At 37.6% G+C, this 25,505-nt stretch overlaps 2 protein-coding genes across 3 annotated transcripts; one reads left to right on the forward strand and one right to left on the reverse strand.

Moving 5' to 3' along the window:
- The first annotated feature begins 660 nt into the window (after positions 1-660).
- On the forward strand, positions 661-6,707 carry utp4 (UTP4 small subunit processome component). The gene is made up of 17 exons (XM_065283448.1): positions 661-780; positions 1,246-1,413; positions 1,539-1,727; positions 2,033-2,117; positions 2,197-2,286; positions 2,424-2,635; positions 2,785-2,956; positions 3,360-3,442; positions 3,525-3,621; positions 3,707-3,771; positions 3,871-3,993; positions 4,103-4,259; positions 4,392-4,498; positions 4,592-4,687; positions 5,429-5,614; positions 6,038-6,148; positions 6,443-6,707. The coding sequence occupies exons 2-17, from the start codon at positions 1,255-1,257 to the stop codon at positions 6,557-6,559; spliced, it is 2,049 nt and encodes a 682-aa protein (XP_065139520.1). The 5' UTR covers positions 661-780; positions 1,246-1,254; the 3' UTR covers positions 6,560-6,707.
- A 5,437-nt stretch (positions 6,708-12,144) lies between these two features.
- wfdc1 (WAP four-disulfide core domain 1) lies at positions 12,145-24,625 on the reverse strand. Of its 2 annotated transcripts, XM_065282722.2 has the most exons (7): positions 24,153-24,625; positions 16,050-16,245; positions 13,424-13,507; positions 12,977-13,117; positions 12,717-12,767; positions 12,539-12,601; positions 12,145-12,454 (listed from the first exon to the last, which is right to left on the reverse strand). In XM_065282722.2, exons 1-6 carry the CDS (start codon positions 24,261-24,263, stop codon positions 12,546-12,548), a joined length of 639 nt encoding a protein of 212 aa, XP_065138794.1. In that variant the 5' UTR covers positions 24,264-24,625; the 3' UTR covers positions 12,145-12,454; positions 12,539-12,545. The 2 variants fall into 2 exon arrangements, with proteins under 2 accessions (XP_065138794.1, XP_065138795.1); XM_065282723.2 differs by lacking the exon at positions 12,717-12,767.
- Positions 24,626-25,505: the final 880 nt, after the last annotated feature.

The raw sequence follows: 25,505 nt of genomic DNA on the forward strand, positions 1-25,505 counted from the left end.
AAATCTCATAGTTTCAAAATAAAAGTCACAATCTTTTCACACAAGGTTTATTTCTGTTGACTTTGATGTACATTTAAATTGTAAATAAAATTTACATTTATTCTGTGATCTCCAGAAATAGCTTTGGTATTGTTAATATATTAAAAATCCCTGGAAAAACATTTAAGTAATTTTGTAAAATATAAAAATGTTACACATTATGATATAGAAGAGACAGATTTAATCAACATCCTTTTGTTTGTGACTAATTCTTTTACACACTAGTGTCAATTTAGTTTAATAAGCCTTTCTTTAAAATTTTCTTGTATTTGATTTCTAAAAAAAGTTGTAAACCATTTGATAAAGGATTCATTATTTGGTTGCTCCTTGGCATTTAATATACTGTCATTCTGTATTTCTTTGTAATGTAACAATTTGACGTCTGCAATGAACGGCCAGTGTGCAGTGCACCCTGTCCCTGCCGGTGGCTCAAGATTCTAAGACAGGCTTCTTCAGTCCCCCACGGATGGATGGATAATATTTACCAGCTATATTTCATTTTTTTAAACAAATTAAAACGTATTATATTTGTTTGGCATTATATTCTGAGCCTTGTTTTAATTTTATATTTTTCCGTTATATTAAACATCCAACTTTTAATTTGTACACAATTGAGGTTTCAGTTCCGGGTCGAGGGTGACTAACGTGGTGCATCTCGCAGCCCAACGTGTGCACCACTTGTAGTGGTAGAAACATCTCAAAGTGAATTAAATATATACGAAACTAGGATAAGAACGACAGGTATGTCTTTATTTCTATATCTGCATTATATGTTTTTATTGCCGTACAGATTTACGTGTGGCGTGCCTGCTAAAAAAACTAGTTGGATTATGTACTTTAGTAATTTAAAGTAAATCAGACCAGCATATGATCGCCCAGGTTTCCAAATAAATAACTTATTTTTTTATATTTACTAAATAATGTTTGCAGATATTTAAAGATTTTAATATGGCGTCTATGATCTCTGTAATGAGCAGCTAACAGTTATTTGATTTAACGTTAGTTTCATTTTAAGATTTGAGAATTTCAGCAGCTTTACAGAAAATACATTTCAGAACATAATTACAGTATATATAATATATAATGTAACAAATTACAATATAGGAAGACTAATATAAATCAATAAAATACTGTTTATAAAATCATTGAAGTCAAAAGGTTATGTTCTTCGTCACTTATCTTTAACCATCTTCTTCTCATGTCCAGAGATCAAAAATGGGGGAATTTAAAGTTCACCAGGTCCGATTCTTTGAATACATGCCCTCGGGAATCCGAGCTTTAGCTTTCCACCCAAAAAAAGAAAGGATGGCAGTGGCGAGGATGGACGGCTCTGTGGAGATTTGCCATTGTTCAGACAGATTTTACCAAGAAAAGGTACACATTCAGTGCTTATAAACGATTAAAAGATGATATATTTGTGTCAGGTTGTGGGTAAATCAGCTATGCTGACTTAAAGAGTTTTAGATGTATTAACCTATAGATTTTTACAATATCCACAGGTCATTCCTGGACGAGAACAGTGTGGCATAGAGGCTCTGTCCTGGGTGGGAGACCGTCTGTTTAGTGCAGGACTAAATGGTGAAATTACAGAATACGATCTAACAAACCAGAAAATTAAGTACACCATAGATGCATATGGAGGGCCAATCTGGTCCATTACTGGCAACAAACAAGGAACACACTTGGCGGTGAGTTGGTTACTCTAATATAGTATCTATATATCATTAGCCACTTAAAGGCAGGGTGCATGATTTTTGAAAAACACTTTGTTCGGGCCGAGTACCAAAACACACATGTAGCCAATCAGCAGTAAGATGTGTCTACTAACCGACATCGTTGCGTATGTGTGGGACGGGTCTTTCAAAAGAAGGTCCAGATTCTATTGGGGTAGGGGGGTGTTTGTTTAGGTGATTTCAAATATCAACATTGAGATCATGCACCCCTCCTTTATTTTTTTATTATAATTTAATGTGTATATTTTCAATGTTTGCAGGTTGGTTGTGAAGATGGAAATGTGAAACTTTTTGAGGTGACCGAAGACAAAATACAGTTTGAGAGAAATCTGGCCCGGCAAAAAGGTAAAATTATTGCTTATGTTTAAAACTTTCAGAACTTATCACAAACTTTGTCTGACCGCTTAAGTTCTCTAATTCACAGGTCGAATCATTTCCCTGTCCTGGCACCCATCAGGCTCTAGAATAGCAGCAGGGATGATGGACATTATTCAAGTTTTAAATGTAGAAAAAGGTAAACAACGTGTCTTTCCCCTAGAATGTATTATTGCATGCAGTCAATCTTTTTCATAAGCATTTGCAAAATACAGTTTTACGTCACTGGCTACAGTATGGGTGCATGTTATAAAATCTGAATCGTTATTTTTTTAGGCCACTCCATACACCGGATGCTTGTGGATAAAGGAGTCGGGAAGTCCCGCAGTAAGGAATGTGTTGTGTGGAGTGTGGTCTACCTCTCAGATGGGACCATCATCAGCGGAGACTCTGTGGGAATGGTCAAAATGTGGGATGATCAAACCGGTACACTGATTAAAAGCCACAATGTCACCAAATGCGACGTGTTGGCGTTATCAGTTTCACAGGTGAGACGACTGAGAAGTTAGTTTACAGGCACAGTAATGGCATGCTTATGGTGACATCTTTAATTGCTGCTTTTAGTATGCATAACATGACATACTACAAGAACGCATACTTTTCCCAAAAGGTTAAACTGTACTCTCTTGAATAACAGAGTGGGGACAGCCTTGTCGCTGGGACATCAGAGGGAACTGTGGTACAGTTCCAGTTCCTATCTGTGGTTTTAGGCAAAGATGAGAAAGAATGGGTCAGAACCCGGATATTTAAGAGCCACACACATGATGTCAGAGCTGTGGCAGAGATCACGACTGGCGTTGTGTCTGGAGGTGAGTTTATTCTCATAATAAATAAGGTTACATTTGGCAGACACCTTTATCCATTATTATTTTACGCATTACAAGTTATACATTTTTAAGTATGTGACCCTTAATCTGCACTATCCAACCACGCCACTGCCATTTAGTGCAGAGATCAACTCATTTGCATGTTAAATGACACACCCAAAACGGCAAATTTTTGCACACACCTACAAAGTGACAATTTTGAATTGCTATAATAAATTATCTATATGATATTTTGAGCTAAAACTTTGCATATGACAAAATTTTCATTTTTGGGTGAACTATCCCTTTAAAATAAAATTTGCAAGGAATACCTTAGTCATGTGACGAATTGGTGGAATGGATAAAGTATTTTCATTTTTGATGGTTTGCATTCATGCTTTATCAGGTATTGACACGCAGCTGGTCGTGACACCTCTGTTTGACAAGGCAGAAGTGAAGTCAGCCCTGCGCAAGGTTCTCTTTCCACATGTGAGTACATGCACCTTTACCTTTCAAGTCGACATCATGTCTGTATGGATTCTAGATACGAGTGGCTTATATTGGTTTATAGAGAAAACTGGTATCCTGTGCGAGGAAAGCCAATCTGATGCTGTTCCAGTACTCTGGACATCTGGAGCTGTGGAGACTTGGAGAGAGTGAAGGAATAGGTAAAAATTAAATCATCCTTTAGGCATCTGATGCCGTGTTTTGTTTTCATAGGCTTAAGGATTGTGTTTGGTCTTTTATTTTCAGCTGAACCAGATATGAGCTTACCTATAAGTAGGAAACCAGAGAAATTGCTTCATTTGAAAGTTAAGGTATTGTGGTTGCTTCACGAAACGTTTATGATATATTACATAAAGTAGAGGAAACATTGGACATAAAATTGATTTTTAAGCTGTGATGTTTACCTGTAGGGTGAGGAGCACATCCGTTGCAGCTCCGTCTCTCCATGTGGAGAATGGATTGTTTACTCCACAGCCAGCAGTTTACGACTGTACAAACTACACTGTGACAATAGCAACGTCAGCATCACCAAGGTAGATTTTCCATAGCTTTACATACATAAAAAGCATGCGAAATGAATAAAAAAATCAGGTCTGTTAAAATGTTAATTAAGTATTAATCCAGTTTTTTCTTATCTTTTAGATATCCAAGCTCCCAAAGGTTCTCAGCTCAGCCAGTCAGCTTTGCTTCTCATCAGACTCCTCCCATTTGTTTTCAGCCTCCACACAGTCATCAGTCCACATGGTGTCTCTTAACAAAGCGGGGTGCAAGTTTATGGGCACCCTTAAACCTAAATCAGGTGAGAAACGTATAGACACGAGTAGTTTCCTTAACAGGCCAGTCTGTATATAATCTATATCAGAATGATAAATGTTCTATGTAGCTGTTTTGCTTCTGGGTTTTTCTTAAAAATATTGTCATGTGTCTCCAGGTTCAAAGCAGCCTATTCACTTGTTAGCACCTAGTGAAGATGGCAAATGGTTGGCCTCTGCAAACAGTGATCATGAAGTTCAAATCTATGACTTGCAAATCCGGAAGGTGCTTTGACCTTTTTACATTGCACACACTTTGTGTCTATTGTTGATTATAGATGGTGGTATACAGTGATTTACTGTACCTTTTATATTTCAGCCTCATTGTACAGTGCCTACATACAGTTCTGCTGTCAGCGCAATGGCCATCCATCCGACCACTAACTGTCTGTTCATAACACATGCAGATCAACAGGTAATGTGTGTTTCTATCCATCCATCTGGAAGATTTGAGCATTAAATCACTTTCAAAACCTACTGAGATGCCTACTGCCTACATGGTAGTCTGTCTTCTAAGACACCATCGTAATATTCATAGAGTGAATGCTTTACAAAGGCATCAGTTTTGACCTTTTTACCATTGGGGCGAAAAACGTAGGCCTTAACAATGCCTATCTTTTTTATGTGACTTTCAGTTGCAGCCATTGTAAGCAGCTTTTCTATAAATGTTGGAGCATTGCAGTAGCAGTGCAAAGATTTAAATCCCAGGGAACAAAATAAATACAAGTCTCAGAAACTATGTATACATTGAATGCTTTGGATAAAAGCATCTGACAAATGCGTAACTATAGATGTATTTAAAGGAATATTTCATTTTCTTAAAAGAAAAATCCAGATAATTTACTCACCACCATGTCATCCAAAATGTTGATGTCTTTCTTTGTTTAGTCGAGAAGAAATTGTTTTTTGAGGAAAACATTGCAGGATTTTTCTCATTTTAATGGACTTTAATAGAGCCCAACATTTAATACATAACTCAACACTTAATAGTTTTTTTCAACTGAGTTTCAAAGGACTATAAACGAGGCACAAGGGTCTTATCTAGCGAAACGATTGTCATTTTTGACAAGAAAAATAAAAAATATGCTCTTTTAAACCACAACATGGCACGATTGTGACATGGGATTTTGTCTTGTGTGTTTTTCGCTCACCACAGATGTTTGAGTATTCTATAGAGCAAAAACAGTACTCGGATTGGAGCAGATCAGTGCAGAGGACTGGGCTCCATCGTGTCTGGCTAGACAGGGACACACCGGTCACCAATGTGATGTTTAACCCTTCAAATCCATCCCACATCATCCTACATGATTCATACATGCTCTGCATCATTGACCAAAGCCTGGTAAGACCGACTTAAAGTCACACTAGAAAAAATGTTTATGCATACAACAAAAACTTCAAGAACACAATTTGGACACTACCTGGTTTTCAAAGTCTGGAGCAAACATCTAGTAAAAATCGTCTTGGGACCAATTGCAAAAATGGCTAAAAAGGTTTTAAGAAAAGTCAGGTATCATTTATTTGAATATGTTGGTTTATAGTTATCCAATGCAATACATATATACATTGTGGCTTAAGTGTCCACATTCTGTTTAAGTAATTAGAAATTCAAAAAGATGAATGTATTACGTAGATCTGTCGGAGTAATGATCATAAGCTGGTCGCATAAAATAACACACAAAATAACACTGTCATGTAACACTGATTCTAATGCAGGTATTGATAAATTTACAAAATATTTTGCCACAATTTTTGTCTTTTTTAGCCACTCCCTGATAACAGCACCCAGTTTTATAACCAACTTACCCTGAGGAGCCTTCCAGAAGAACAGAGAAAACTTTACACTCATGCTTTCAAAGTCTGCAAAGCCTTCAAGGTGTGTAAGACAAACACATACATATACGCATACATACATAAAATATTCCAACACAATCTCATGGCAATTTCTACATATTGTACAGGTGGCTAATTTTCATTCAAATTTTTATTCATACAACCAAATTTGTATGATATGCTTTCACCCCTGTGACATTGGGTTTAGGGGCGGATTTTTAATAATCGTGTTTTTGTACGATTCATACCAATGCCAACTGATAAAATTCCCGTGAATATTCAGTGTTGAATAAAAAAAACTATACGTGTTTGAACCTTTGCTGTTTGTGTGTTTCAGGAGATCCTGTGTGTAGAGCAGATTTCAGATCAGTCTCTGGTGGTTGTTGAGCGTCCTTTGTCAGATATAATCACTCGGTTGCCTAAGCCCATTAAACAGAAGAAATTTGCCACATAAGGACAAATCCCTTGAAATGTGTATATGTGCCGTGTATGAGGATGCGTGTTTTATTAAGAGATGTAAAATGTGGACCCTGTTTTCCCATCATTTGTATAAAAAAAAAATGGCTGACAGTAGACAGTATTAAAAGATATTTACTCTGCAACCTGTGTCAGGCTTAAGTAATGTTATGTTAATGTAAATTTTTATTAAATCAGGCACTTAAAAGTGTCTTGTGGTGTTTAATGTCATATGACATTAGCAAAACATTTAATATAATACATTGCAGGGAGACTCGTCATAAAATCAGCTTTCTATATATTAAAAAAACAACAACATATGGTCTATAAATGCATTTGTCAACAGTTTTATTTAGATTTACACGACAGTAAAATGTCAACAGCAGTTTGGATATTGGATTCGGTTCAATGGTTTAAGCTTTGAATTTAAAGTAGTATTATGTTTTTTTTTCGCACCTAGCAAACTTATATAGCTTATCAGAGAGAAATGGAGTAAGACTCGCTTTGTATTGATTGACTTTGGTCAACAGCTTACATGGGTATTGATTGGAGCACCATATGAAATATTACACAGTAATGGACAGCACAGTAGTGGAAGTATATACTGTATGTTGCTTTGTTACAAGGTTTAGGGTTCAACAATAGAAAAACATTTTTGGGGTGGTTTCCCGGGCAGCACTTATCATAGTCCCAGAGTCAAACTTGCAAGATGCAGACCAATATTGGTTTTTGTAAGGTGTTTTTTATTTGTAAAAATTTTCTAATATAACTAAGGCCTAGTCCTGGATTAATAAACCCTGTCTGGGAAACCACCCCTAAATTTTTAATCCAACCTGAAGAGTTTACATTTTTAAATTGACATAACAGAATACTACTACAACAATCCAAAACTTTTATTATTACAATCCCTGTATTCAGGTAGCTAGGAGGTAAACAAATTAATCTTTGGTTTTGGGCAGTGGCAGCTGGTGACTTCTTTTCCGAGGTGCACAGATATTTGAAATATGTGTACTAACTTGTGTTGTTCGTCATTTCAAAATATGTCTTTGTTGCGTCATGTGAACCATGTGCATCATACGTCATGTCAAAATACGTCGTACATGATGCAAACCTGTCGAAAGGGTTTATGATAAAAGATATGCTCACGTTCACCAAATAGACACTAAACTGATTAAACGAATATCTAGGCAAACGAAAGAGTTACTTTCATCATAAACCCTTTAGACGCGTGTGCAGCAGGCACTTATTTTAACAAGACGCATGCATGATGCACATGGTTCACATGAAGCGCCACACGCGTCAGGCTAAATACATGTTGTAACGAGCTTCGCATCGTGTGCCCCCGAAAACAGTTACAGGCTTCAACTGGTTTTGGGATTTAAACAAAAAGTTTTATAGCTCTGAAAAGAACGGATCAAAACGGTTCGGATCATAGGAACGGCCCTATTTGTCTGTTATGTTCACTGTTAGAAAGAAATGGTCAAAATATGTGCCCCAGTCAGGTCCTAATACATACCATTAGGTACAGATATGTACCTTATATGTATCTTTGAGGTACTAATATGCATCCAATTACTTACCTCTGAGATAATATGAACTCTTTTGGTGCAAAGCGTTACCTGGGGAACATATTTTGACCATTTTATCCTGACATTGTACATACTTGAAATTTATTTGTACTGTATACTTACAAATACAAACATTACTAAATTCACGAATATCACAGAGTTAGATATCAATAACATCTGTCAAATAGTGACACCCAAATGTTAGTAAATTGTTTTCAGATGTCCTTGTTTTTTTACAATTTTGGCAGTACTTGACTATCTGTTACCCCCTTGATTTAATCATGTAAAATGTCCATACATTTAAATGTGGCATGTGTTTGGGTCCACTGTAAATTTCAATCTGCCAAAAAATATTTAAACTCTGTCCTTTCAAAGACACTAAATGATTTTGTATATAAAGGTGCTGGTCATATAATTAGAATATCATAAAGTTAATTTATTTAACTAATTCCATTAAAAAGGTGAAACTTGTATATTATATTCATTCATCACACACAGACTGATTTATTTGTATATAAATGTTTTTTTCTTTTAATTTTGATGATTATAAGTGACAACTAAGGAAAATCCCAAAATCAGTATCTCAAAAAATTTGAAAATCAGCTGATTAACTCAAAACATCTGCAAAGGCCTTTAAAGGCGCTCTAAGCGAATTGAAGCGTTTTAGACCATAAAACATTTTTTTGTTACATACCGGAAACATCTCACTATCTGCTTGCAGCCTGTCTTCTGATCAAACGGTAAAAAACCGCGATCTCTGTAGACAGCCCAGGCTTCACAAACTGCAATATCAACATAGTGGCCATACCTAGCATCACAAAACAAAACAAAGTATTCCAGCCAATAAACGACAAAAAGGATTTGGGGGTGGGGGTTGGGCGCGTTCATGAAAGCACGGAAGGGAGGGGGAGGAGTTAGCTACGCTCCGTCTGTTTGAAAACAGTTCAAAAGAACAATAACTAACGTCTCGCAGATTCGCTTAGAGAGCCTTTAAGTGGTCTCTCAGTCTAGTTCTGTGGGCTACACAATCATGGGGAAGATTGCTGACTTGACAGTTGTCCAAAAGATGACCATTGACACTTTGCACAAGGAGGGCAAGACACAAAAGGTCATTGCAAAAGAGGCTGGCTGTTCACAGAGCTTTGTGTCCAAGCAAATTAATACAGAGGCGAAGGGAAGGAAAAGATGTGGTAGAATTTTTTTTACAAGCAATAGGGATAAACACACCCTGGAGAGGTTTGTGACACAAAACCCATTAGAAAATGTGGGGGAGATTCACAAAGAGTGGACTGCAGCTGGAGTCAGTGCTTCAAGAACCACTTCACACAGATGTATGCAAGACATGGATTTCAGCTGTCGCATTTTTTGTGTCAAGCCTAAGTACTGAACTAAGTATTGAGCGCTGTGGATGCTCATACATTTCATGTCCATAGTTTTGAGTTGGCCCAGATTTCTTAAAATCCTTTTTTTGTATTGGTCTTAAGTAATATTCTAATTTTCGAAGATACTGAATTTAGGTTTAGTTGGTGGTATTTTTAAGTTCCATTATGAACTAGATAGTAAAGTTTGAAGACAAACTTTATGTTGGCTTGAGAAAGCGTAGCCTGAACGTTTACAACGGTTTGACATAAGTTTAGTTTAGTAGGCTATCTGGCTGTTAGTATGTTTAAGTATGAAGCTAGCATGATTAACCATGAAGCTAGCATGATGTTAGCATGATTAGCATGAAGCTAGCATGATTAGCATGAAGCTAGCATGATGCTAGCATGATTAGCATGAAGCTAGCATGATTAGCATGAAGTTAGCATGATTAGCATGAAGTTAGCATGATTAGCATGAAGTTAGCATGATGCTAGCATGATTAGCATAAAGCTAGCTTGATGCTAGCATGATTAGCATGAAGCTAGCATGATGCTAGCATGATTAGCATGAAGCTAGCATGATGCTAGCATGATTAGCATGAAGTTAGCATGATGGTAGCATGATTAGCATGAAGCTAGCATGATGCTAGCATGATTAGCATGAAGCTAGCATGATGCTAGCATGATTAGCATGAAGCTAGCATGATGCTAGCATGATTAGCATGAAGCTAGCATGAAGCTAGCATGATGCTATCATGAAGCTAGCATGAAGCTAGCATGATGCTAGCATGATTAGCATGAAGCTAGCATGATGCTAGCATGATTAGCATGAAGCTAGCATGATGTTAGCATGAATTAGCATGAATAGCATGATGCTAGCATGATTAGCATGAAGCTAGCATGATGTTAGCATGAATAGCATGAAGCTAGCATGAAGTTAGCATGATTAGCATGAAGCTAGCATGAAGTTAGCATGATTAGCATGAAGCTAGCATGATGTTAGCATGATTAGCATGAAGCTAGCATGAAGCTAGCATGATTAGCAGGAAGCTAGCATGAAGCTAGCATGATTAGCAGGAAGCTAGCATGAAGCTAACATTTATTGCGTTGCTAGGGTACTAAGTTTGGTTGCTAGGGAGAAAATTGGCATCCCATAATGATCACCCTTCAAGCCACAAGTAAAACGGTCCAACCCCCGTGTCTCTACAATGTTCTGATGCGGAGATATAAGGCTTTGTTTATTCCGTTACTAGGGTACTAAGTTTGGTTGCTAGGGAGAAAATTGGCATCCCATAATGATCACACTTCAAGCCACAAGTAAAACGGTCCAACCCCCGTGTCTCTATGATGTTCTGAAGCGGAGATATAAGGCTTTGTTTATTCCGTTGCTAGGGTACTAAGTTTGGTTGCTAGGGAGAAAATTGGCATCCCATAATGATTACACTTCAAGCCACAAGTAAAACGGTCCAACCCCTGTGTCTCTACGATGTTCAGATCCAGAGATATAAGGCTTTGTTTATTATGTTGCTAGGGTCTTCATATTTTGTTGCTAGGGGCGTGGCTTAATACCTCAATAAGAATCCTAAGAGACTGATTGGATGCCTGAGTAAAATGAGCCCACCCCTATGTCTCTATGACACTCTGGTGCAAAGATATCCATCTGGGCTTTTTATAATGGTAGTCTATGGGAGATGTTGCTAGGGTACCCAAAATTGTTGCTAGGGGCGTGGCTTAATAGCTCTGGGGTGATCCTAAGAGACTGATTGGATGCTTGAGTAAAATGAGCCCACCCCCATGTCTCTAAGACACTCTAAAGTGAAGATATTCCATCTGGGATGCTTTTATTCCCTTTTATGGGCATGTTTCCTGCCCCATTATAAGTCAATGGGAAATTTTGGGGGCCTCTTACACCCCAGGGGTACAGCTTACACCCCATTGTGAGGTATGTTCTTACACAGCCTGTCAGCCTCCTTAAATGTGGTAAGCCACAAGTTTCTACAAGTTTCTCACTCGCAGCTTTGACCCGTCAAAGTTTGTCTCAATGTTAAGTCAATGGAAATTTTGGGGTGTTTCAGCGCCCCGTTTAGGAATTCGGAAGGTCCCATCAGTTAGAAAAGATATAGCACACCTCGTCAGATCAGACCGAAAGTCTGTCCAAAGTTTGATGGCTGTAGCTTGAAAGCTCTAGGAGGAGTTAGAGTTAGAAATTTTAGTCTCAGAAGAAAAAGAATAATAATAATAATAATAATAATAATAATAATAAGTTTAAGTGCAACAACAGTATGTTGGCTTTCTCAAGCCAACATAACTAGCACCTTTATTAAAGCGGTTTTATATTTAGAAGAGTGCCTTGGTTTCCTTTTGTTGTTTTTGAAATTTAGTTTATTTCCCAAAGAGCACCTTCGATTTACATATATTTTTTGACATTTTGTATACTGTTTGGAACGCCGTAGCCCTCCAGCCCCTGCTTTGTGGGTGATTGTTTTTGTGGTCTTAAGTAATATTCTAATTTTCGAAGATACTGAATTTAGGATTTTCCTTAGTTGTTAGTTATAATCATCAAAATAAAAACAATAAATATTTGAAATATATCAGTCTGTGTGTAATGAATGAATATAATATACAAGTTTCACTTTTTTGAATGGATTTAGTGAAATAAATCAACTTTTTGATTATATTTTAATTAAATGACCAACACCTGTATATGGTTGTTCTGTATTCGAGGGGTTTAACCCTTTATTTTGGCACAGTTAAGAGAGATCTTGTATTAGGGCTTTGACACTTTCTGTAATGTTTTGGCTTTTGCAAGAGGTAGTATTAGCTTTGCAATTCTCTGAAGCACCTAAAAAACACAGAGCACCAAATTTGTACCATTTCTGGTTCAAACTGAGGATAAAGACTTGTCCAGTTTCACTGTGGTAATGTCCAGGTTACAGAATCCTTAAACAGAATCCATGTTCGGTCCTAAAGAGAAAACAGGATGGCTGTTTTAACAACCACAACAAAAATGAAGATTCATGTGTGCTGTATATGGATGAAAATGATCACCTTGGTCTCAGCCTAAATGTTTTTGTTGTTTCTCATAGCTCACTGCATTGTGGGAGTTAGTTCCTGTTGAATAAAGATGTTACAGATTAAAACCCAAACTCACTCTTTCATTGGTGCCTACTTGTGTATTTTTCCTCCCTACAGCTGACAGATACAAAACATTGGTGGTCATACTAACCTAAATAATCCTTGTAATCTTTGAAGTGCTTGTGTCTCAGGCTACGTCCATCTAGAGGGAGAACGGTTACAATAAATGTGTATATTAAATTTATATTTTGTTTATACATATTAATTGCTGGCTATTGCTTTTTAAATCGACATGGATTTTAGTTCAGATTAGTTAGGCTATATAAAACCACCATACTAATGTAGGAGTAATGTAATGGAGTGGACTGAGTGTTGCGGTAATGAATGTATGAATAAATGATGATTGCAGACCCAAGTTTCCTCGCTGTTTGATGCACTGGCCTCGATTTGGGATCCCAGCAGAGGGCTTTCCTGGACTGATGATGTGACATTCATAACCAGTGGGGCAAAGCAAAGGTTCATCTCCATCTTCTGTGGTACTGCAAGCCTCAGCTACACAATGAAACACATTTGAATAAGTTCCAGCCTGTGTTTGATTACTAGTTTTCATTTAATACAGTAGTACCAACAACTGACCCACAGGTGGCAGTGTCGCTGCTGTTACAGAGACTGAGAGTTAATTATGTTGATTGAATATAAATGCTCTGAAATGCAAATTTGATTATGTTTGATAGATGTTTGTGCATACATTAATGGGCAAGGAGTTTCATTTAAGAGAACATTTAATGATGCAGCACCAGTGTGAGCCAGCTAGCTGTCGTTCTGTGTATTAATGTATGTTGATTGATTATAACTCACCCTGGAGAACTTCCTCTGGTCCATCTAACAGCCAGCCATTCCCTCCCAACCAGCGCGGCTTGGGCTGCACCAACCAGTCCAGCACTGATCATTAAAAAAAAAAAACACAACAACATCAGAATGCCCAAAACAACTCACAATTTACCACAGTCTGCAAAATAACAATAAGCTGATTGTTCAGTCTCAAAATTGAATTTTTTTATTGGTCTCCATTACAAATACTATTATGAACTATCAGCTTATTACCGTCCTAACTTGGCACATTCCAGAATCTGCCGTTTTCTGGGCTTGGTGTCAATAGCAACATAATAAGATAATTATAACAAGGACGTTTTCACTCACAGGATGTTCTATCAAGTATTGTGACCTCATATATAACAAAGCTTAAGTTATCATTTTTTTCTTGATTTACTGCTCCTTTAAATCCATTAGAATGTCCGTGATGGTTTCTATTGTGATTTAGCAGCATGACTATGGATTATACTTATAGTTTGTTACATTTATATAGTGCTTTTCAGGTTTGGGGAAAGTTACTTTTAAAAGTAATGCTTTACAATATTAAGTTACTCCCCAAAAATTAACTAATTGCGTTACTTAATCTTCATGGAAAGTAATGCTGCTTACATTACTTTTAAGTTACTTTTGCATTACTTTTTCTTACTTGATCTCTTTCAGGCCTTGCAGGTGTTTTTTATGATCGCAAAAATGTCAAGCTCTGGCCTGCCATCTCCGTTTCTGACTCAAACTGTTCCCGCTGAGGTGCGCATAGATTGCGTAATTCTACATTAAAATGTTCAGTTTAATTCAGTACATTATTTTATTTTTAAATTGAGTCAATTAAACTGAAAAGTAACTCGCATTAAAAAGTAACTCAAATATTAATGTGTACATTTATAAAGTAATGCGTTACTTTACTCGAAAAGTAATATTATTACGTAATGCACGTTACTTGTAATGTGTTACCCCCAACACTGGTGCTTTTCTGCAGCACTCAAAGTGTTTTACATATGAAAGGTGGGATTCTTCTTAACCCAACCTATTCTCCAACCCATAGGATTGCTTTGGTCGCTTGTCCATTTCACCAAATACAACCAACAGATGCATTTACTAAATTAGCGCCTTTACTAGCAGCAGTTGAACCTTAATATTAGGGTATAAAATGATATTTTGGGGTATAATTTTGTATGATGACATGTACTGGGATAAGATTTTCAATTTAAACCACCAGGATTAATTGTATTTTATAACACATTACACTATTCAGACATTTAGGGAAAATAAGGTACCCATTTATTTATGATATAAACACAGCATACAAAACAGTCACAACTTGTACTTAAATGTATTTAAAATATTCCAAGTGTACCGAGGTCAAACGATCGATTTATTTGAAGAAAAGATGCAAAAGTGATGACAATCCACTGTAAATATCAGATCCGGTGTACGCTGATTCAAAAACTGCCACCAGAAAAATCGATGATACGTCATTTATGAGTGTAAAAAGGCATTGGCTCTTGTGTGTCTCGTGACCGATTGCATCATTACGTTAGCTAAGAATGTAAAGCGCTATTGGCTCTTATGACCGAATATGTCATGCTGGTTTATGTTTGAATGAGATCTGACTGTGAGTTCTTCATAAAGTAATCGTATGGCTTCAGTTTGCAAGGTTTGCAACGCGAACGGTTTGTAATACTTTTATACTGTTTTATGCAATAAATACCTGACTGTACTTTTACTTAGGTGTTGTGTTTTATATGGCTGAGAAGTGGTTGGGTTTAGGGTAAGGGTGAGGGTGGGGTTAGATGCTCCAAAATATCTTTAAAACCATACATGTTTATGAAACTTAAATTTAAATGTGTCTAATCTGATGCATAAGGCAAAAACCTTAAAACGTAACAACAGGTTGTATAAGCTACTGCCACTAGAGGACACTAATCCCTTAATACGTCATTTTACGTCGTAATAAGGTGCTTGCACAAACAACCTATAGACCTTTCTCACAGTACCCGGAAATACGTAATCGTCGTGTAAGCGGAGTTCCTGTCAAGCGTCAACACACTAGAAAAACATAAACCGGGCAAGTTTAAAATGTGTCAAAGAGTCTACACAACTTCGTTAACGGATTTGACAAATATTACATTTGCTGATGTGACACGACTAATGGAGGAAAACTTTTTCCATTAAGAATTTGTCCATACATTTCTAGGTAAGTAGAGAGCGAGTCTAACTGTTACTGAACTGTTAACTAAAACGACACATTATAAGTCTCGCCGGATAGCCTGAATCCACTTCTGTCTAACTTCACCATCAACAGGGAATTGATGGAACAGATACGGCTTTTTACATTGCCTTGACTGCGGAGGAAGTAAATTTCCGCGACGATTGCGTATTTCCGGTCATAAATACGGAAGTTGTGAGAAAGGTCTATGAGGTCCTTATTTTTGGAGGACAGTCTCCACAGACCACAGGATGAGCACTCCCTACTGGTCCCAATAACACCACAGCAACCTGTTTTTTTCAGGAGGTCTCCCATCCAAGTACTGACCAAGCTCAACCTTACTTAGCTTCAGTCTTGGGCTACAGGGTGATATGGCTGCATTATAATAAAAGTTTGCTATTTTCTTACCAGGTGGAGGCTGCACTGACTCCAGGCAGGCATAGATGCATCCATTGTAACAGCACCGCTTGTGTCTCTCGCACTCGGAATCCGATCGGCAGCCTGGAACCTCACAGGCCCGCTCGGGTAGCATCTGGGGTGGTGGGGGGCAGCGATCGTTTTTCTGGTGCTGAGTGGTCTGAGGGTGGTTGGGGTACTCGTAGTCCTGAGAATGGGGAAAAGCATGTAGACATTAATAACACTTCAGATGTTTAAGGTTCTATCAAGCATATGTACAGAAGTGGGTAACTTGGGTGAATTGTATGCTGCACATTCTATTCTATTACTGTACATTACATTCGGTTCCAATTAATCTTAGTAAAGTTGGTTTATGAAGTTCCCATCTTGATGTAATAATGCAATGACATTCATCAAAACAGCATCGACGTTTAGAAAAAAAACAGGACTGTAGAAAGAATAATGCACACCCAAGGTGGTATTGCGGCATGATGCAAACCACCTTTACACTGCGAGTGTGCAATATTTTCGAATAATTCAAAGGACCGGACTTAATTATTCCGCTTACACCACGGATACCAAAAAACATTGCTCTGGTGTCTATTTTTAAGACATTTGACAAGTTAGTTGTGCGGTTTACAAAAAAATTATCAACACCCATAGAACATTTCTCAGCAGCCAATCAGAACAAAGCATTCAAAACCCATTTGGAATAAAGGTATTGATGTAAGTCATGTATTCGATTGTGTATTTTGTACCAAAGTCCAAGCGCAGACTCAATAATTGGAAATATTTGGAGGTGTAGGAAAGATTTAGTCATGTTAACACTAATCCTTTTAGATATAAATGGATATTCTATTCAGGAACAAAATCCCACTTCTGCAGATGCTGTACAACAAGCATCATTCAAAGTCTGTGTTGTTTAACTTTTCTTCTTTCCATGGGTTCCTCAATGGACTCATAGATCTGCCTGAGCCAGGTTTCGATTTGCAGCTGGGGTACTGTTAAGGGGTTCTTATTCTGAGAAGAAACTTCTGTGCTCTCTCTCTCTCTATTTCTCTCTCTTGACCAAAACTAAGTATAAACTGAACTATTAAACTACATTCTGCTGTTAAAACTCCATACAAGATTTGTTTAACATGCATACAGGCACTATGGTGCTAGTTTATAGCTGGAATTCATTGTTTTACATTTCTTCTCACAGGGTTTTTATGAAGAGTCCAAGTCAAAATGTGGCTGTGATTTTGTTTACTAATTAGATCATGGCTTTGTGAACCGCACACCATCTTAAAAACTCGGCATGTTTGGAGCTTTGCATGCTTTTGAACGAAACATTTAAATAAAAGCAAATGTCTGGCGTGAGTTGTTGTGGCAGCTGTTACAATAGACTAATTATTTTTTATTATTTGGCCTGGAGCAGTTATTAGGTAAACATTTACCCCAAGGTTCATTTAGCTGTATTAGTGTAAAAGAGTGCATGCATTATCAACTATCTATCTGGCTCATTGCTAATAAAAAACAGCACTTCTCTCGAACAAAATTCTGAGTTCATGGAAATAGCCAACGACTTAATTTGTACCCTTTTTTATAGATGTTCTTGGGCTCCACAGCTGAAAAACACTTCCTTCCTTAAGACATTACTGATGACATCAATGTCATTACAGCAAGGGATCAGAGGAAAGTCAGATAGCCCAGTGAGCTTACAGCAATATCTCATTCGATTTATGATCTCAGCACTAAAGTGATTCTGCTCAATGGTATTTTAGTGATTAAAATTAACAGATGTAATTGCTGACAAGACTACCTTTTCTAAAAAGTTTTAATAGGAACATTTTAATGATCTCTCAAACGTTTCTAGATTACGTAAAGAGGAAGCAATGGTGTGTTCTTCCTGTCATTTCTGTTTATCTATCTCAGATTCTCTCTTCCTGCTTAGAAGATATCAGTACTATCATCATTATGCATCAGTTGCCATAATGGCCATGTCTTTAATGTCCAGTATAGTGACATAATACTGAAGTACCTTGTAGCAAATGATTTAACCAAATTAGATATTTCTTGGCCGATGTGAACAGCATTAACTGTTGTATTAACATCACCAATGCCACAAAAGTGCCACAGAAGTCATTCAAAATCACCCTGTTAATGATACATATCCATCAGGTTATAGAGCTCAGTTGGAGAGGACAATAAGGTTTGAAGTAAATGTGTGCTGACGTATTAAGCACTGCATTATGGTCATTTGGGATAATGATGGGAGGAAAACCCAAAAGCCCCACTTGCCTTCCACAAGTGTGCTGTGGTTGAAGTCTGGACAGCAGTGCGTTACAGACAAGTTTTTTTCTTGCAGTTTCTGGGATTTTACAGCTACTTGGGTATTTAGGTGATTTGGCTCAGTGAAGAGTTGAATGAGTATAAATGGGTCTGTAAATGATTAGCAGGGCAGAAGATTGGGAGATGTCTTCAAAACGGACAAGGCAAAGGTTTTAAACTGATAAACTTTCTCTCTGTCTGTGATTTGAAGTTATAATCCCTTAATTTTGTTTGGAAACTTTAACTTTTATCCTTAATCTGTGATCACTCAGTATAAGAACCATTAAATTTCATGCACATCATGCACAAATACTTAACCAGGGGTCTCATTTATAAAACGTCTACGTACGCACTAAGTACTAAAAGTCTATGTACGCATAAAAGCCAAAAATGGCATACGGCATATGCCAAAGAAATTAAGACTTATAAAACAAAGCAATGTTCCCTTTATAAATCACAGTTCACCTGCAAGTGTGCGTACATGAATCATCCTCAGATCCCACCATGAAAGCCCATTTTCCCATTTTTTAGATCAAAACCTTTGCCTGAAAACTGGCATCCGCACGTTTCAAGCCCCGCTTTGTGCATACGCACGCTTTATAAATGAGACCCCAGATCATTGTTGTAGTGCCTATAAAATCAAATAATTTTATAGAAACACTGGGTAGTGGAAACACTAGGTAGTAAAATTATTATATATAAACTTTAACCCTGGAGAACCCAGGAAAATCCAAAAACCCATTTATTCTATTGAACATATTCGACCCTGTGAGTTCTCCAGGGTTAAAGGGGACATATCATGAAAATCTGATTTAAGTGCTATTATTGCGTCCCCCGTGCTTCTTTCAACCTAGAAAATGTGAAAAAGAACAACCCAGTAACTTAATTTTGGTTAACCATTCTCTGCAATTCATTGACATTTGGCTCCCCTTATGACGTCAGAAGGGGATTATACCCTCCTTAATCTGCACTATCCAACCATGGCACTGCAATTTAGTGCAGAGATCTGCTCATTCGCATTTTGGACACACCCCAAAACGGCACATTTTTGTTACACCTAAACCCAATTCACACAGACCTTTTGGTCCCAGAAAATACCCGTAAAATTGCCAGCTTCTGAGTGAACGCAAACACGTCCCGTAAATCTTCTGGGATCGTTGCCGGAAAGAGGACCTAGTAAGATACACGGAAAACCCTCTATGTGAACAAGAAGCTGAAACAATGCTGCAATGGGTGTGTCGTAGTGAGGACGCGTGCTTTTTAAAACGAGAGATTTACATGCAGATCAACATTCACGACGAGAAATGTCGCAAACTAGATTGAAGCAGTTATCAGGAATGGCAACATGAAGTTGATTCAACTCTTTTAAATGAGGGATTTACATGCAATACAACATTCACGATGAGAAATGTCAGCAAAATGGACTGACGTAGATATCAGGTAAGTTAGCTCCTCACTTACTGCGCTGAAGCGGAGATCATTCAGCATAAAATTGAGCTTATAATAAACAAAAATGCCCGCACGTCATCCCAACAAGATATATTGTTCAGCTCCATAAAACAGGGGTTTTAAATGCATATTAACAATCATGATGAGAAACGTCTGCAAACTGGATTAAAGCAGGTGCTCGCTCTTTTATAGTCTTATCATAAACAAAAATGCACGCGAGTGGTTTCTGGAGACTTCAGACGATGCATAGAAGATAGTGCAGGACTTTAAAAGGGTCACATGTCTTTCCGGGACCTTGCAGATGCCGGCAAATCATTGGCAATGTGAATGACCAAAAAATCAAAAAATGCCGGAAAAATCCAGGATGCATTTTCCGTGTATTTTCCGGAATGTCTGTGTGAAAAGGGCTCTACAAAGTGGCAATTTTAAAGGAAAACACCACAGTTTTTCAATATTTTACTACGTTCTTACCTTAACTTTTACAAATTAATACAAACCTATCTTTTTTCAATGTGTGCACTTAATCTTTGTACAGCGCTTCGTGAATGTGTTAGCATTTAGCCTAGCCCCATTCATTCCTTAGGATCCAAACAGGGATGAATTTAAAAGCTATCAAACACTCCATGTTTTCCCTATTTAAAAGCTCTTACATGAGTAAGTATGGTTGCACAACATAAAGCGTGCCGATTTTTCAAGCAGATAAAAAATGAGAACTATATTGTATGGCGGAAGAGCACTTAGTTTGCAGCACTTTGACTAGGCCTTAGTTATATTGGGACATTTAAGTCGTTTTTACAAACAAACCTTACAAAAAAAAAACAATACAGGTGTGCATCTTAAGACAAAACAATGGCACTGATATATGTTAAGTCAGCACCAGGTGTTTTTAAATGAAGGCAGCTCAAACATGCATTTTAGTCTAGGCCTAGGATAAACCGTGTCCGGGAAACCGCCCCATAGTCTTCTCAGCTGACTGGAATTAGCTGCTGTTAAACTCCCACTGATGACACATGACTGCTGTTTCTGCATTAACTCATAATGGGTCTTAGAGTTCAGACACCTCAACAGTCAAATGCTTTGATATTCTAAAAAACGGGACAAACACAACCGTTGGGTTAAATTAACCCAGAAAATGTTTCATTTTGACCTAACAATGGGTTGAAACAACCCAGCAAAGGTTAAATAACAATCAAATAGGTTGACTTTGTCCCTTTTTGACCCAACGGTTGAAAACAACCCAGCATTTTATTGAGTGCCTAATGTCTAAATACTGAAATAAATTCAAAGTTGGGATTAAAATGATTAAAAATGCAGGAAGATATTGGTCTTGTTTTAGACTATGAAAATGAGAACAGACAGACACCTCATATCACCTTGAGGTTGTTGACAGGTAGTCCTAAAACATCTGTCATCTTGGTTAGCTTTCAAGCCTTCTCCCTTGGCCTGTTAATCATCACCATTGATCTCTGTGATTGATGGGGGTACGAGAGGACCACTCACACGGCATCACGTAGTTGGAGACCCACAATCTGCTTTTATGTTGCATTCCAAAGATCTCATTTATTTTTTACCTTTAAATACACTAGACAACATTTAAAGTGAATCAAAACCTTACATAAAGTTTTATACATGAATTTTGTACATGTTCTTAAACTTTGTTTAACTTTTTTAATTTACTTCAAATGTTGACTAGTGTATTTTCTTAAGCATTGGTTTTAAGTACAACAATGAGAAATCTGGCAAAATCCATAACACTATTTGAATCCTTCCTGTTTTTTCTGTATTGTAACAGCCTAACTGGGGGCTCCTCTGGTAGACCAATGCATTAGCAACGCTAAGGCCATGGGTTCAAGACCCAAGGGGATTTAATTCCCAGCTTGGGTTTAAGTTCCTCCAGATAAAAGCAACAGCCAAGTGCATAAATCTAAAATGCTAAATCACAAGTATTCACGCCAACCACAAATGGTCTAAAAAGTAAAGATTGGCCATGGTTGTTTCCAGTCACGGGTGAGTTGGGAGCCAGTTGGACAAACATGTTTTTTGGATCACTTCAGGCCCACCCAGAAAAAACAACTCAGCAAACCTCTGCTTCAGAATTCACTTTTTTCTGTGAATATACTGAAAGCGAGCAATAAATCTAGTTTTATTACGCTATTTTTAGAGAGGTTACCTTTACCGAAATGATCTCAATTACGCTCAATACAACCCTAATTATGATTTATTTCTATAACAACACTGCACTCCGTCTACCAATGATTCATGGCCGTACAGTGACTCTGCAGAAAGAGAAAGACATTAGGAAGTTAGGGAATTAGAGAAGGCAACAGATGTTAAATGTCACATTGCCAAATGGGAAAAAATTAACCAGGTGGAACTTTTAAGGACAATACCTGAGTACAGTGATGCCAAAATCATTTACTACGAGGTTAATGAGGGTTCATTTCCTGTGACATGCATGTGAACAGATCAGTTTAAAACGTCAGGCTATCGTTAATCTTAAATCCCAAATTAAAGTTATGATAAGAATTACTAGAAATTAGTGGATCAGTAAAGGATATAATTTATAAAAAGGTTACTGAAGGGTTCCTGTATGGTTCCTTCTTTACTGAAACAGCATGTAAGAAATGGTTCTGGAGACTTCCCACCTGAAATCTCCACACACTAACTTCCACGCATGCATCCAACCGTAACCAAACTAACTCGACTGAAGTCTGGGAGACACATTTTATTTACCCCTTTTCTTCTCAATAATTACTGGACCTAAAAAACTTTCTTAGACTCACTGTTGCCAACTGAAACTAACACTGCCTTTCACTAGCAAAAAAAAAAAAAGATATACCATGGGCAGTCTCTTGATGTACCCTGGAGTAACATGTATGTAACATTTGATACAATTACATGACATAAATGAATATCTGTACCTAAAAAGATGCTGAGATAGATTGATGGATGGATGGATGGATGGATGGATAGATAGATAGATGGATAGATAGATAGATGGATAGATGGATAGATAGACGGACGGACAGATAGATAGATAGATAGATAGATGGACGGACGGACGGATAGATGGATAGATGGATAGATAGACGGACGGACAGATAGATAGATAGATAGATGGACGGACGGACGGATAGATGGATAGATGGATAGATGGATAGATAGATAGATAGATAGATAGATAGATAGATAGATAGATAGATAGATAGATAGATAGATAGATAGATAGATAGATAGATAGACAGACGGATTGATAGACAGATGGATAGATAGATAGATGGACAGATAAACAGACAGACAGACAGACAGACGGACAGACAGACAGATGGATAGATAGACAGATAGATAGACAGATAGATAGACAGATAGATAGATAGATAGACGGACGGATAGATAGATAGAGAGACAGACAGACAGATAGATAGACAGATGGATTGATAGACAGATGGATAGATAGATAGATAGATGGACAAATGGATAGATAGACAGACAGATAAACAGACAGACAGACAGACAGATAAACAGACAGACAGACAGACGGATAGATAGATAGATAGATAGATAGATAGATAGATAGATAGATAGATAGATAGATAGATAGATAGATAGATAGATAGATGGACGGACGGATAGATAGATAGAGAGACAGACAGACAGACAGACAGACAGACAGATAGATAGATAGACAGACGGATTGATAGACAGATGGACAAATGGATAGATAGACAGACAGATAAACAGACAGACAGACAGACGGACGGATAGATAGACTGATAGATAAACAGATAGACAGACGGACGGACGGACGGACGGACGGACAGACAGACAGACAGACAGACAGACAGATAGATAGATAGACAGATAGATAGATAGACAGATAGATAGATAGACAGATAGATAGATAGACAGATAGGCAGACAGACAGACAGACAGATAGATAGATAGATAGATAGATAGACAGATAGATAGATAGACAGATAGATAGATAGACAGATAGATAGATAGACAGATAGGCAGACAGACAGACAGACAGACAGACAGACAGATAGATAGATAGACGGACGGAAGGATAGATATATAGATAGACAGACAGACAGACAGATAAATTGATGGATGGGAAGACAGACAGATTTACATTCACATTACATAAATGGATATCAGTACCTAAAAAGATGTACATAGAGTGACAGACAGACAGACAGACAAACGAATAGACAGAGGGATTTACATTTACGTCATATAAATGGATATCTGCACATAAAGATGATAATAGACAGACAGACAGGCCTGCACTGTCTAACACATACAAACATACAACACTAAAAACTCAAAGATCTTTCCTTGAATCCTCACCTTCTGATTAAGTCCCCTCTTCACCAACAAGCGTGCAAGTCCTGAACCAGATGCCAAGAGCAGCACGAAACAGATGGGCATAAACCCGGTCCAGATCTGACACACCGGCATTATCCAACTCTTTCAAGTCTGCCGTTTAGTACCTGCACTCTCTAACAATAATCCTCAGACTTTTGAAGTTAGTCACCCTGTTTGAAACGTCCTCTTCTTTCTTTGTTGCTGGATGTGTTGATGTCGTGAGATGCCTGTCTCAGTTGGCACTGCTGTAAGCCTCGCTCCTCTTGCGGTTAAATACAGCAAATTCTTCAGCAGGAGTGTTTCTAACGCCAGTGATCATTAAAAAGCTGCCAGGGAAGAATAGACAGAACCGCAGAAAGAAAAAAAGGACAGAGAGAGAAAAGTCAATGAAACAGAAAGATAAAGAGATAGAGGGAGAGAGACAGCTGTCTGTGCATTGGTTATTCTGAGAAGAGGGTGAAATGTGTCTACTGACACGAAAAGCACATGGTTACTATGAGAAAGGGAGGGAGTGAGCGAGCAAGGGAGAGAGAGAGTGAAGTAAGGGGGTGGGTGTAAAAACTTTTTACACTTTTATCTTCTGTAATTTTGCAACATTTCAAAACAGTTTATATTTGCCTTATAATAGAAAAGACAAATGTGTGTGTGTGTGTGTGTGTGTGTGTGTGTGTGTGTGTGTGTGTGTGTGCTTATTTCATGGGATAAATCAGAATGGTTGATCAGGCAGAAGAAATGAAAGCATGTGGTGAATTCTACGGAAGGGGCCACTTGTCTTTGAAAATTCAAGTTCCCTGCTAAAGTAGGACATCCCGCCTCTAGCTGCAGACTCTCTGTACCTTTCTGTGCCCCTTATGGAGACAGAAAAAAGCAAGGAATGCCAAGCCCATTTTACCTCTCTTTCAATCACCTCTAGTTTTACTAGACAAAGCCACCTGTGATTTTTACTAGACTAAAAGGGGAAATATATGCTTACCAGATTATCTTGGATACTCTTCAAGTCCTTAACAGATATAAAACTATAATGGTTAAAAACAGGATGGACAAAAACGTTTTTGGCAAATGATTATGGGTCAAAGCTTTCTGAAGGCATTTAAAGCAAAAAAATGTGTATTTTTGTTAAAGGAAAACACCACCATTTTCCTATATTTTACTATGCTCTTACCTCAATTTAGACAAATGAATACATACCTTTTTTTTCAATGTGTGCACTTTTAATCTCTGTACAGCGCCTCGTTAATGTGTTAGCATTTAGCCTAGCCCCATTCATTCCTATGGCTCCAAACAGGGATGAATTTAGAAGCCACCAAACACTTCCATGTTTTCCCTTTTTAAAGT

The sequence above is a fragment of the Paramisgurnus dabryanus genome, chromosome 9 (assembly GCF_030506205.2).
Source record: "Paramisgurnus dabryanus chromosome 9, PD_genome_1.1, whole genome shotgun sequence".
NCBI lineage: Eukaryota > Metazoa > Chordata > Actinopteri > Cypriniformes > Cobitidae > Paramisgurnus > Paramisgurnus dabryanus.